An 11,021-nucleotide genomic window follows, 5' to 3' on the forward strand; every position below is an offset into this window, starting at 1 on the left:
TGTTGGTAGTGGTGACAGTGATGTTGTGGCGGCAAAGACGATGGTGTTGGTAGTGGTAACAGTGATACTGGTAGTGGTAATGGCGTTGGCAACCAAACAAATGATATTTATATCTGATTATCATCTTCTTCTTTTTTAATTTTAAAATAACATAATAAGTATAGTTATTTAAATCATTAAATTGTTATATAAATTATGAACATTCCTATTATCAATTCTAAAGAGTTTTTTTTATTAACCTGGATATCCAACACGATATGAAAGCCAACTAATCTCAGGGCGACCACTTGCTTTGCTGGTAGCTCGGAGTCATCACATCTGAACCTGAGACATCCAAACACTTTTAGCTTTTGAAGCTCAAATTCAAACCAATCAGATATCATCCTTATGATTAGGTTTTCTTTAAGTAGGGCTCTAAAACATCGTCTACAAGAAGATGCGATAAGAAGTATATTCAACTATTAAAAAAAAATAAGTGTAAGTTTTACTTGAATATTTTTTTTGCTAAAAATAGGAATAGTTTATAAAAGAAAATATAGGGGAAAGGTAAACCATGTGGCTGATAAGATTTTGAAAATTTTCCACCGGATTGATCTGGGCCGTTGAATGTAGCAAGTGAAGGTCTATAAGACCACCTCCCTATTCTACTCTTGTTTTGTCCATCTCACACACAACCCTCCTCAACTATTTGTCTCTTACAATCTTCAAATCTCTCTCCCAATCTCTCTCCCCATCTCTCTCCCAATTCATAAAAATGGAGTCATTCAACACATCCAAGAAGGTGGTTCATCTCTCTCTCTTTCTCTCCCTCAAATCATCTTTTCTACTGTCTGTTTCCATAAAAACAATAACGATTTTTTATACTAAGTTGCCGAGTAAACCGTAGCCGTTGATTCATAATCTCGTTTGCAACTTTTCGAGTTGAAATTGGATGGAAATTGGATCTTGACTACGTTTTACAGCTCGGGTGGCTAAAAACTACATCTCTCGGTTTATCGTCTTAACTTGTGTGCCCATTGTTTAAAATCGGTTTTAGTTCATAACATTCTTTTATTTTATGATTTCCAAGGATAATTTACATCTTATTCATTAATCACACATTACGACTCACACCCAAAAACAATTTTCACTTAAACGATATAATCGTTAAATAAATTCGAGTCTTTCTCAAAAAAAATCAACGGAATTGTTTACTTTTTTATTTGTCATTTAAAAAATAACCCAAAAATGGTTCCGATCTCCTCAACCATGCATTGAGTATCATATGACACGTGCATTCTCTTCATTTAACTCAACAACAAACACATCACATGTAAATTATATGACACATTTTTCGAATAGATAATTACTGTAAATTATCTGTTTCGTTTTTATTTTTTACGTTTCGAAAAAACACACAGGATTCTCCGTATCCAGATAACCGATTGTATATGTATACGATTCGAACCCGTAACTTTTGATAATTTAAATGATGTTTTCGAAATTAAAAATGTAATATAAAATGAATATATATTAATTAATTAATTAATTAAATGTATTTAATAAAATAAATGGCAGGTGAAGTGTTTTAATGAAGACGAAGAAGGGACAAGCACCCTGGATGGAACTGTTGATTTCCATGGCCGACCAGCTGTGAAAGCAAAAACTGGGCGATGGACAGCTGGCACTATCATCCTCGGTAAACCACTTTTTTTTTAATTTTTTTTTTGGCTAAAAAACAAATTTTAATTTAAGTAAAAATAAAAATAAAAAAATAGAAAATCTTGATATCATGCTTTGCTTATCTTCATACGTATATCTTCAACTGTACATTGGATAAGGCAAGTTCGTTATCCATGTGTGTCACCATACATGTATCATGTGTGTATACATACATGAATGTCACCTTAATTTTTATTTACGGGGCTTGGGAAAGAATTTGTAATCGTCTGAATGAATGAATTTTTATAATTTGTATAATTAATAAAATAAACGGTTTAAGTTTAAATATGACTGATTTCGTAATCATGGATTGAGTTTTAGCAAAACGTGATTGGTTTATTTCGTTTTTTTTAATTTGGACCGTATAAATATAAATATGAAATTAAAGATGCTAAAAACAAAATTATAAAAGTTTGGAATGGTGGAGGTTGATTCTATCTCTATACATTTGATAGCTGTGTGTGTGGATGTATTTTTATTTAATTATTATTTATGGGAAAATTGCATTTTAATTAAACAATTAATGACATAATAATTGTGATGTATCGCGTGTATCTTGAAAATGACAACCATTTTTGTACTTTTTTTAAGAAAAGCAGAGCACTTTTTTAATATTGAAAACACAATTTTTGTATGATAAGCTTTCAATCGAATTTAGTGTTGCTTATTTATTACAAGGAATATTACTTGATTTTCGTAATTAAAAAAAAATTGTAAATATTTTAATTTTATTAAATATTTTTATTAAATTATGAAAAGAAAATAATGAGAGGAGTGTAAAAAGGGGTTGAGTGATGAGTTGAGACAGTGGTGAAATATATTTACAGCTGTCACTATTTTGGTTCCATCCTGATGTGGGGTTTGTAGGCAAATAGCTTTTAGTTTTTGGGAATAGTTCTTACCACATCAGATTATATATGCATATATGTGTGTGTATAGTATATATGCATACATATACATATATATATATATATGTATATATATGTATGCATATATAAGTAGAGGTTGGTTATTATACAACCCTTGACATTTGTGCAACCAATACAACCCAATCTCAACCGTCCATTTCATTTGATGAATATGTGATTTCATAGAAGTTTTGATTGTTTCTTAATATAAAGTATTAATCATAATTAATGAACTCTATTCATATTCCATAAATATTCAAATCATAATAAATGAACTTCCATCATTTCTATAAATATCTCAATTAATTGGGTTGCAAGGGTTGTACAAATACACAAGGTTGTAAAAGAAATATACCCTATATAAGTATGTATATGTATATATATATATATGTGTGTGTTTATGTATGTGTATATATATGTATATATATATGTGTATGTATATGTATATATATGTGTATGCATGCATGTATGTATCTATCTATATGTGTGTATATATATATATATGTATGTATGTGTGTATATATATATGTATGTATATCTCACATGAGAGAAATGAGAGTGTTTATATATATATATACCGGTAAAAAATGATATCTTTTTAACGTGAATATCATATATGTTTTATGATAAGGTTAAACGTTATATAAGATGAATTTTACATATGTTCACATAAAAAGGTAATCTTTTATATTGTAAAATATAAGAAGCAGTTGTTTTAATGAAAAAAAACTTAGGGCCCGTTTACCAAATTGCTTACTCGGTAAGCGTTTACCGATAGAAGTCAACACTATGATTTATTTTGATGCGCAAGATTTTAGTACATCAAAACATATCGAATGTAACAACTTAATGGGTAAGAGTCGTCATCCTCACTATTAATTTTATCTTTACATACATAAAAATCAAGATTTATATTTTACATTTTTAATATACAATTTAACACGATTTTAATATTTAAAAAATTGAATATTACAATAAAAAGGGTTCTTATCTATCGGAAACTCTCTAAAAAGTCAGTTATGTATGTATGTATGTATGTATGTATGTATGTATGTATGTATGTATGTATGTATGTATGTATAAGATGGATAAAGTAAAGTATAGATATGAGATGGTAGTATAGTATGTGTGTATGTATATATATAGGATTGAGGGGTTGAAAAGCATGCAAAAAGAGTAATGGATGAGACGTGGGGGACACGCGATAGGTGAATTCCTTGCATGACGAAAGCTGATTAGGCAACGTGGCAGCTTACTAACACTTTTGAGTGGTCATCATTCCAACTCACCAGCCAACTCCCAATGCCCAAAATTAGACTCATATTTTCTTTCTTTTCACCTCACTAACTAACGGTAAATATTTATTCAATTCTTTTTTTTTTACTTTTTTTTTTACCTCATTCGTTAACAGAAATCAACCTTTTAATATTTTGATTTTGATTTTGGATTAAGTTGTTATTGACAGTTGATGAATGGTTTGATGTAGAATGATTAAGTGGTCAGAATGATTAAGAGATTCTCATGACATAGTACAAAATGAAATATAATTGTTTGATAATTGTTTACAATAAAATTAGAGAACTAAATGGTTAAAGGAGGCTTAGGATACAAATATCCGAAAAAGTAATCAGTACGCTAGTTAATATATGACTATTCATAGGTTTGTCACCTCTTGTTCGATGCGACGTGGAATGTTCAAGATGAAGTACTATTATGACACTCAAATGTTGAGAACGTAAATAAAATTATCTGATGATTTTAGTATACGTTTCATAATATAAATACGTAAACTATTATGACACTCAAATGTTGTATCCATGTGATTTTCAAAGCTTCAAAAACACGTTGTTGTCATCATATACGTACATTATTAAACTTGAAATTCCTCATCTATTTGTTAACGATCACTAGTGATAATAGATCAGATTGATTCGGTTTTTAATCATTTAAACAAATACAACTAAAATATTGAAAAGAAACAATGCCCAACTCTCATTGTGTAAAGAGATTGATGTAACTTGCACCAATAATTGTATCGAGTTTTGGAAGTATACACCACAAACGTACAGTATCACACATGTATTGCGTTGCATATACGTCTGGGGGGTGTTTTGGGTTGCTTATAAGAACAACTTATTGACTTATTCCGATGTGGCATCGGTAATAAGCACTTTTGAGTGTTTGGATAAACAACTTATACTGGTGTCAAACCGGTAATAAGAAGTTTTTTTGAAGTTAAACCCTTATGACTTATCTGTTTATTGGAGTTTGCTTGTACAAATGAAAAAAAAAATACTCAAAATAACGAGGGTGCAACTGTTTTTCGAGCGTGTCGTATATGTGTGTAGGTAAAACATAGTATCAAACCAAATAAATCCAGTAAATCTGATATAGACTAGGGTCTGAAGGTGGGATGTACACGGATATTTGTTTACGTGGGTTCTAACTTTATACATGTTTTTGTTTGAACAGTGAATCAAGGGCTGGCTACTTTAGCCTTTTTTGGAGTTGGGGTGAACCTGGTGCTTTATCTAACCAGGGTTCTACAACAGGGGAATGCTGAGGCTGCTAACAATGTTAGCAAATGGACCGGAACCGTCTATATTTTCTCGCTCGTCGGTGCTTTTCTCAGTGATTCGTACTGGGGTAGATACAAAACTTGTGCCATATTTCAGGCCATCTTTGTCTTGGTAAGTTCATCCTACGTTGTGATCAAAACTACAACAAAATTGGTTTTATAAGACGCAAAATATGTCTGAATGTTCTAATAGACTGTTTTATAGGACTCTGAGTTTATGACTAAACAATTATGCGTCGTATTACAGGGCTTAGGAGGGTTGTCAGTGGCATCAAGCATGTTCTTGATCACCCCTAAAGGTTGTGGCAATCGGACAATTCCATGCAGTATCCACTCGAACTGGGAGATCGGGTTGTTTTATATCTCGATATACATGATTGCGCTAGGATATGGAGGGTACCAACCAAATATCGCGACATTTGGAGCCGACCAGTTTGATGAAGAAGATATTAAAGAGGGGCATTCAAAGGTGGCTTTCTTCAGTTACTTCTATCTTGCTCTCAACCTTGGTTCGCTTTTCTCGAATACGATCTTGAGCTATTTTGAGGATGAAGGAATGTGGACCTTGGGGTTTTGGTTATCGACTGGCTCGGCGTGTATGGGACTCGCCTTATTTCTCGGTGGGACCGTAAGGTACAGACATTTCAAGCCAAGTGGAAACCCTCTAAACAGGTTTTGTCAAGTGTTTGTGGCTGCATCAAAAAAGTGGAGGGTTCAGCTGCCACAAGGTGAAGAAGTTTTGTTTGAAGATGAGAAGGATAGTTCTCCAAGTACTGGGAGGAAGATCCTACATACCCATGAATTCAAGTAAGCATTACATCATTTCAATGCGATAAAATCGGATTAATAGTACGTCAAATATATCTAAATGTCCTAATAGAACGGTTTATAAGACGTTTTGGGCGTCCTAACAAGTTCTTTAGGACACTTTATGACACTATTTTGAAAAAATATCTTATAGAACTTGTTAGGATACCCAAATACATCTTAACATCCTATTGTAACACTTTTACATAAGATGCACAATTGTTTGGTTCTATAAATTTAAGTTCAATAAGGCAATCTATTAAGACATTTAGACATATTGGACGTCCTAACAAAGCCAAGTTTGTTGTAGTGTTTTATACCCAGTAACTATATGATCATTTCAATCTGATATTATCATATAATTTGCAGGTTTTTGGACAAAGCAGCATTCATTACCTCAAGGGATTTCAAGGACCCAAAACAAGGAACTCACAACCCATGGACTTTATGTCCAGTTTCACAGGTTGAAGAGGTGAAATGCATATTAAGGTTGCTTCCCATTTGGCTATGCACCATAATCTATTCAGTTGTATTCACACAAATGGCGTCTCTATTCGTCGAGCAAGGTGCAGCCATGAAAAGCACGATCTCCAGCTTCCAAATTCCGGCATCTAGCATGTCGAGCTTTGACATCTTAAGTGTTGCACTCTTCATTTTCCTTTATCGAAGAGTAATCAGTCCTATTGTGCTCATGTTTAAGAAGAAAGACTCAAAAGGATTAACCGAGCTTCAAAGAATGGGAATCGGGCTCATTATCGCTATATTATCGATGGTCTCAGCCGGAATCGTGGAATGTTATCGGCTAAAGTATGCTAATAAAGAATGCACTCATTGTGATGCTTCTAGCTCGTTAAGCATATTCTGGCAGGTACCTCAATATGCATTTGTTGGTGCCTCTGAAGTTTTCATGTACGTTGGTCAACTGGAGTTTTTCAATGCACAAGCGCCAGATGCCTTAAAAAGCTTCGGAAGTGCCCTTTGTATGACATCAATTTCGCTCGGGAATTATGTCAGTAGCTTCATCGTGACGATCGTTATGAAGATATCTACCGAAGACGATATGCCAGGATGGATTCCGGGAAATCTGAATCGGGGTCATCTAGACAGGTTTTTCTTCCTTCTCGCAGGATTAACTGCTGTTGATCTTGCGGTCTATGTTGTGTTTGCTAAATGGTACAAGAGTATCAAGTTCGAAGGGAAGAATGTAGAAGAGAACGACACTGATGATTATGAAGTCTAGAACATCTAAAATGATCGACGAAATTGGACAGTCTAATGATCCCAGTTATAAATAAATAAGACGTGGGATGGGGTTGCTGAAGGCGAAAACACTCTGTAAATGCTTTTATTCTTGAGAAAAAAGATTGCAGTTGGGTCAAGGCAGGGATGACCCTAGTTCCCATATTCACTTACATCTAATTGTCTCTTATGAATTCAAGATTAGGAGCCAAGGGAAGTCGATTCTATCGTTTTAAGGCGTTGAGTGTAGTTGCTTTTGGGTACATGAGCTCTCATCTTACGGTCATTGGTCTGTTCTGTTGTACAACAAGACACTGATTTAACATGTGTTTTGTGATTTCTGAGTTGATTTCTGTATCTTGTAACAAATTTATGAATATGTGAGCTCTGTTTCATCATATATCATCATGTTCTGGTTGAATTAAGATGCCATTAGAATTTAGAACCCATGCTAAAAGGGTAAGGAACTACATTATCCAATTATAAAACAGGCAAATCTAGACTAGATGCCCCTAGAACCCATGCTAAAATGAGGAACTACATTATCAAAAATCTATTAAAACAGGCAAATCTAGATTAGAAGATACCCAATGAAACAGTTATAGAAATTCTGCACATAGAGATGAATTCATAGATTGTACAATCTCCATTTAGGCAAGCCATTAAGCTACTGAAAGAGGGGTAGAGAAAGTTACCATATATGTAAGCATGGTCAACAGTTGATCATCGATTGGGCAGCACTCCATTTGAATAAGGGTAACATACTGCCCTTCCTTCACCAGATCTGTCAGAAGTTTGGAACATCTTCATACCGGTTCCATGGCTATAATGGAGTATTATTGTTCTTGGCGACACCTCGGCGTCGTGCTTACTTCCCTGCTCTCTGTAAATCTTTCACGGTAACAATTGCGGGAAATAATAGAGAATATGTCAGAAATTTTTTATCAAGTCGGAGGAACGAGAACCATCAGTTTTCAATGCCAAAATTCTCAAAACTTTTGGCTTATTAAATCACATAAATACAATGTATACGTTCTGATGGAATCAGCTGAAAGCACTGTTCCAAGACAGATGGCTACGTATAAATGCTACTTTTGATTCTTACCGTATACATTTGGCCATTTGGACCTTGATCAGAAGGTACCACCGCCTCATTTTGGTCGGAAAAATGAGTTGCAACATTCGGTGATTTGCCAGATTTGTCGGAAAGTGGGGAGCGAAGCTTCCTAGTGTTTCTTTCGGTTTAGTCCAGTTGATGGTATTGGTAGTGGTTCATCAAGCAATTGGAATAACAATTCTGGTCGCAATCGATTGAATGGCCCCCGCAGAAAAGGTAGCGTCAGTGACAATCGATTTGGTGGTGGAACCTAGCCATCACGATCACGGTAGTCGTGGTGGTCGATTTGGTACTTATGTGGCGACGGCCAGTGGTCTATTTGGTGCGTCGAGGACGACGATGAGGGAAAACGTTCTATGGCCTAACTCGAATTTTGAACATCCAAATTGCAGGTCGGTCATTGCCCTCTGTTGAATAACCGCGTGACCCGAATTTCACACCAGATCCGCGTGTTTATTGTTAGCGATACATTTTGATATTAAAAAATGATATGTTATTGTTGTTTATCCATAGTTGGTTATATAAATTTAAAAATAAAATTTTAATAAGTTATATCTATACATATTTTACTTGTGATTTTGAATTTGAAGTAATATGTATCAATAAATATTATTTTATGTATAAAAAATGATTTCTAAGAGTTTTTGTCAAATATTTTGTAATATAGTATAGATAAGAGTTGTAGGAAATATCATGCCAGAAGTTGAATATTTTTTGTGAGAAAGCAAGAAGTTTCAATATCATATATGATTACATTTTGTTATATGTTTAATCATATATGATTAATTGTTTATGTGTTGTCAATGCAACATATGATTGATCATATATGATTAAGTTTGTGTCTCATTCATGTAATCATATATAATATTGAAACTTCTCGTATTGCCATAAAATGATTAGCTTCTTGTTTAAACCTGACCCTAAAAGGTTAAGTTCTTAATCATATTTATGTTTTAACAAAAACCCCACATATCCACATTCGAAAATAACAACTCTTTTATACTAGATGTAACAGGGACGTAAATGGGTCTTTTGTTGCTGCTCGTACGTCTACTCTAATGGGGATTCCGCTTGTAAAGGAGCCTGAGGCCCTTGCCTTCTTAGAAGTTGTGTCATGGGCAATCGACCTTGGTATCACTGAGTTATCTTTGGGTCTGATGCCCAATAAGTTGTTGCCACTATCAATTCTCTCAGAGATGATGAAATGGAATTCGAAGATATTCTCTCGAGATGTCGCGTGTTGCTTCTTCAACATGATTCTTATTCGGTTTGTTTCACCAGATGACAAGGTAATAGAGTAACTAATGCATTTGCACAGGTAACTCAATTATCTTCTTGTCTCATCGCATACTTTGATACGTCAAGTTTTTTGACTCATTTTATAAACAATGTATGCCCTTTAAATGTTAATTAATATAAACTTCAGTTTGTTTTTAAAAAAAATTGTTTTTAACGTCTTTCAGTGTTTCTTTTAAAAAGGTGAAAAGATAGAGAAAGAAGATATATTTTTTAAAAAATTAAGAATTGTCAAAAATTTAAGAGGTTTTTGGGATTGATTATAAAAATAACTTATTGACTTATTCCAGTGTGACACAGGTAATAAGCACTTTCGAGTGTTTGGATAAACAACTTATACCAGTGCCAAACCGGTAATAAGAAGTTTTTGAAAAAGTTAAAACATTTCTGACTTATAATAAGTTGATAAGTGCTTTTATAGAAAAATATAAGTTGTTCCAAATAAACAATCCCAAACACCCTCTTAATGTGAAAAGATTTTTTTTATCTTGAATATATTATTATTATTTATAAGAAATTTCTACAATGTATTAAAAATTAATATTATAAAATATTTTAGAAATGTAATTAATAATAAAATTTATAAAATAAAACGTATGTTAGAATTAATTTTTTTTTTTAATATTTAACTTATAATTTAATATTTTAGAGAATTATAGTGAAGCCATCAAACTTGTAATCTTGAACTACATTGACTGATTGACTTGTCGTGTAATTGTCAATGTGGGCTGAATAGTAATGGCTGAAATTTGGCTATCAGGCCTAACTATTGGGGGTTGGGTTGGGTTTGGCATCATTTGGGCTCGGTTATTTTGCAACCGGTTAGCCCTTTTTTTATTGGTTTAAATGGTGTGATGTAGATGTATGGTTCTAAATAATTTGTTATAGTCTCGTTAAGGCGTGTTATAGCGTCTAGACTTGAGCTTGCCGCTGCGTTAACCTCTATGGCTCCAATCTAAGGCTTGTTTTGCAATTTGCACTATAACACGTTATGACACGTTACGACGTCTTATTTTGTAAGGTATGGAGCTACTTTGATATATAATTTGAACGATAAATGGTAATTATGTATGAGACCTATGATTTAAATAAACTTAAAAGGGGAACTTAAAAACTAAAACCATAACTCAATATTACAAGTAGATTATGCGTAAATACAACTTATTAAAGCTTCATATCTAAATTTGTGTAACTAACTGCAGATAAACATAATCAAATACATGATAAACATCTCGTTTTAAATGTAAAAAATCTAAAATATAATTAGAATAATCATTGAGTTCTAACAGAATACTTAATTGTTATTATCTTTATAAAATGTTATATTATTAAACCAAAAATAAGTTATTTCATAATTAAACTTAAATTAAATTAT

General features: G+C 33.0%; 1 protein-coding gene and 1 long non-coding RNA gene across 2 annotated transcripts; one reads left to right on the forward strand and one right to left on the reverse strand.

Annotated features, from left to right (window-relative positions):
- Positions 1–694: 694 nt before the first annotated feature.
- LOC112527443 (protein NRT1/ PTR FAMILY 7.3) lies at positions 695–7,632 on the forward strand. The gene is made up of 5 exons (XM_025138111.1): positions 695–781; positions 1,558–1,678; positions 5,082–5,299; positions 5,435–5,994; positions 6,364–7,632. Exons 1-5 carry the CDS (start codon positions 755–757, stop codon positions 7,232–7,234), a joined length of 1,797 nt encoding a protein of 598 aa, XP_024993879.1. The 5' UTR covers positions 695–754; the 3' UTR covers positions 7,235–7,632.
- A 153-nt stretch (positions 7,633–7,785) lies between these two features.
- Positions 7,786–8,733, reverse strand: LOC112527444. The gene is made up of 2 exons (XR_003070756.1): positions 8,339–8,733; positions 7,786–8,124 (listed from the first exon to the last, which is right to left on the reverse strand). It is a non-coding gene; the product is annotated as an uncharacterized LOC112527444 (long non-coding RNA).
- Between the last annotated feature and the right edge of the window lie 2,288 nt (positions 8,734–11,021).

This window comes from Cynara cardunculus, assembly GCF_001531365.2.
Source record: "Cynara cardunculus var. scolymus isolate 2C chromosome LG 15, CcrdV1, whole genome shotgun sequence".
In the NCBI taxonomy this organism is placed as follows: Eukaryota; Viridiplantae; Streptophyta; class Magnoliopsida; order Asterales; family Asteraceae; genus Cynara; species Cynara cardunculus.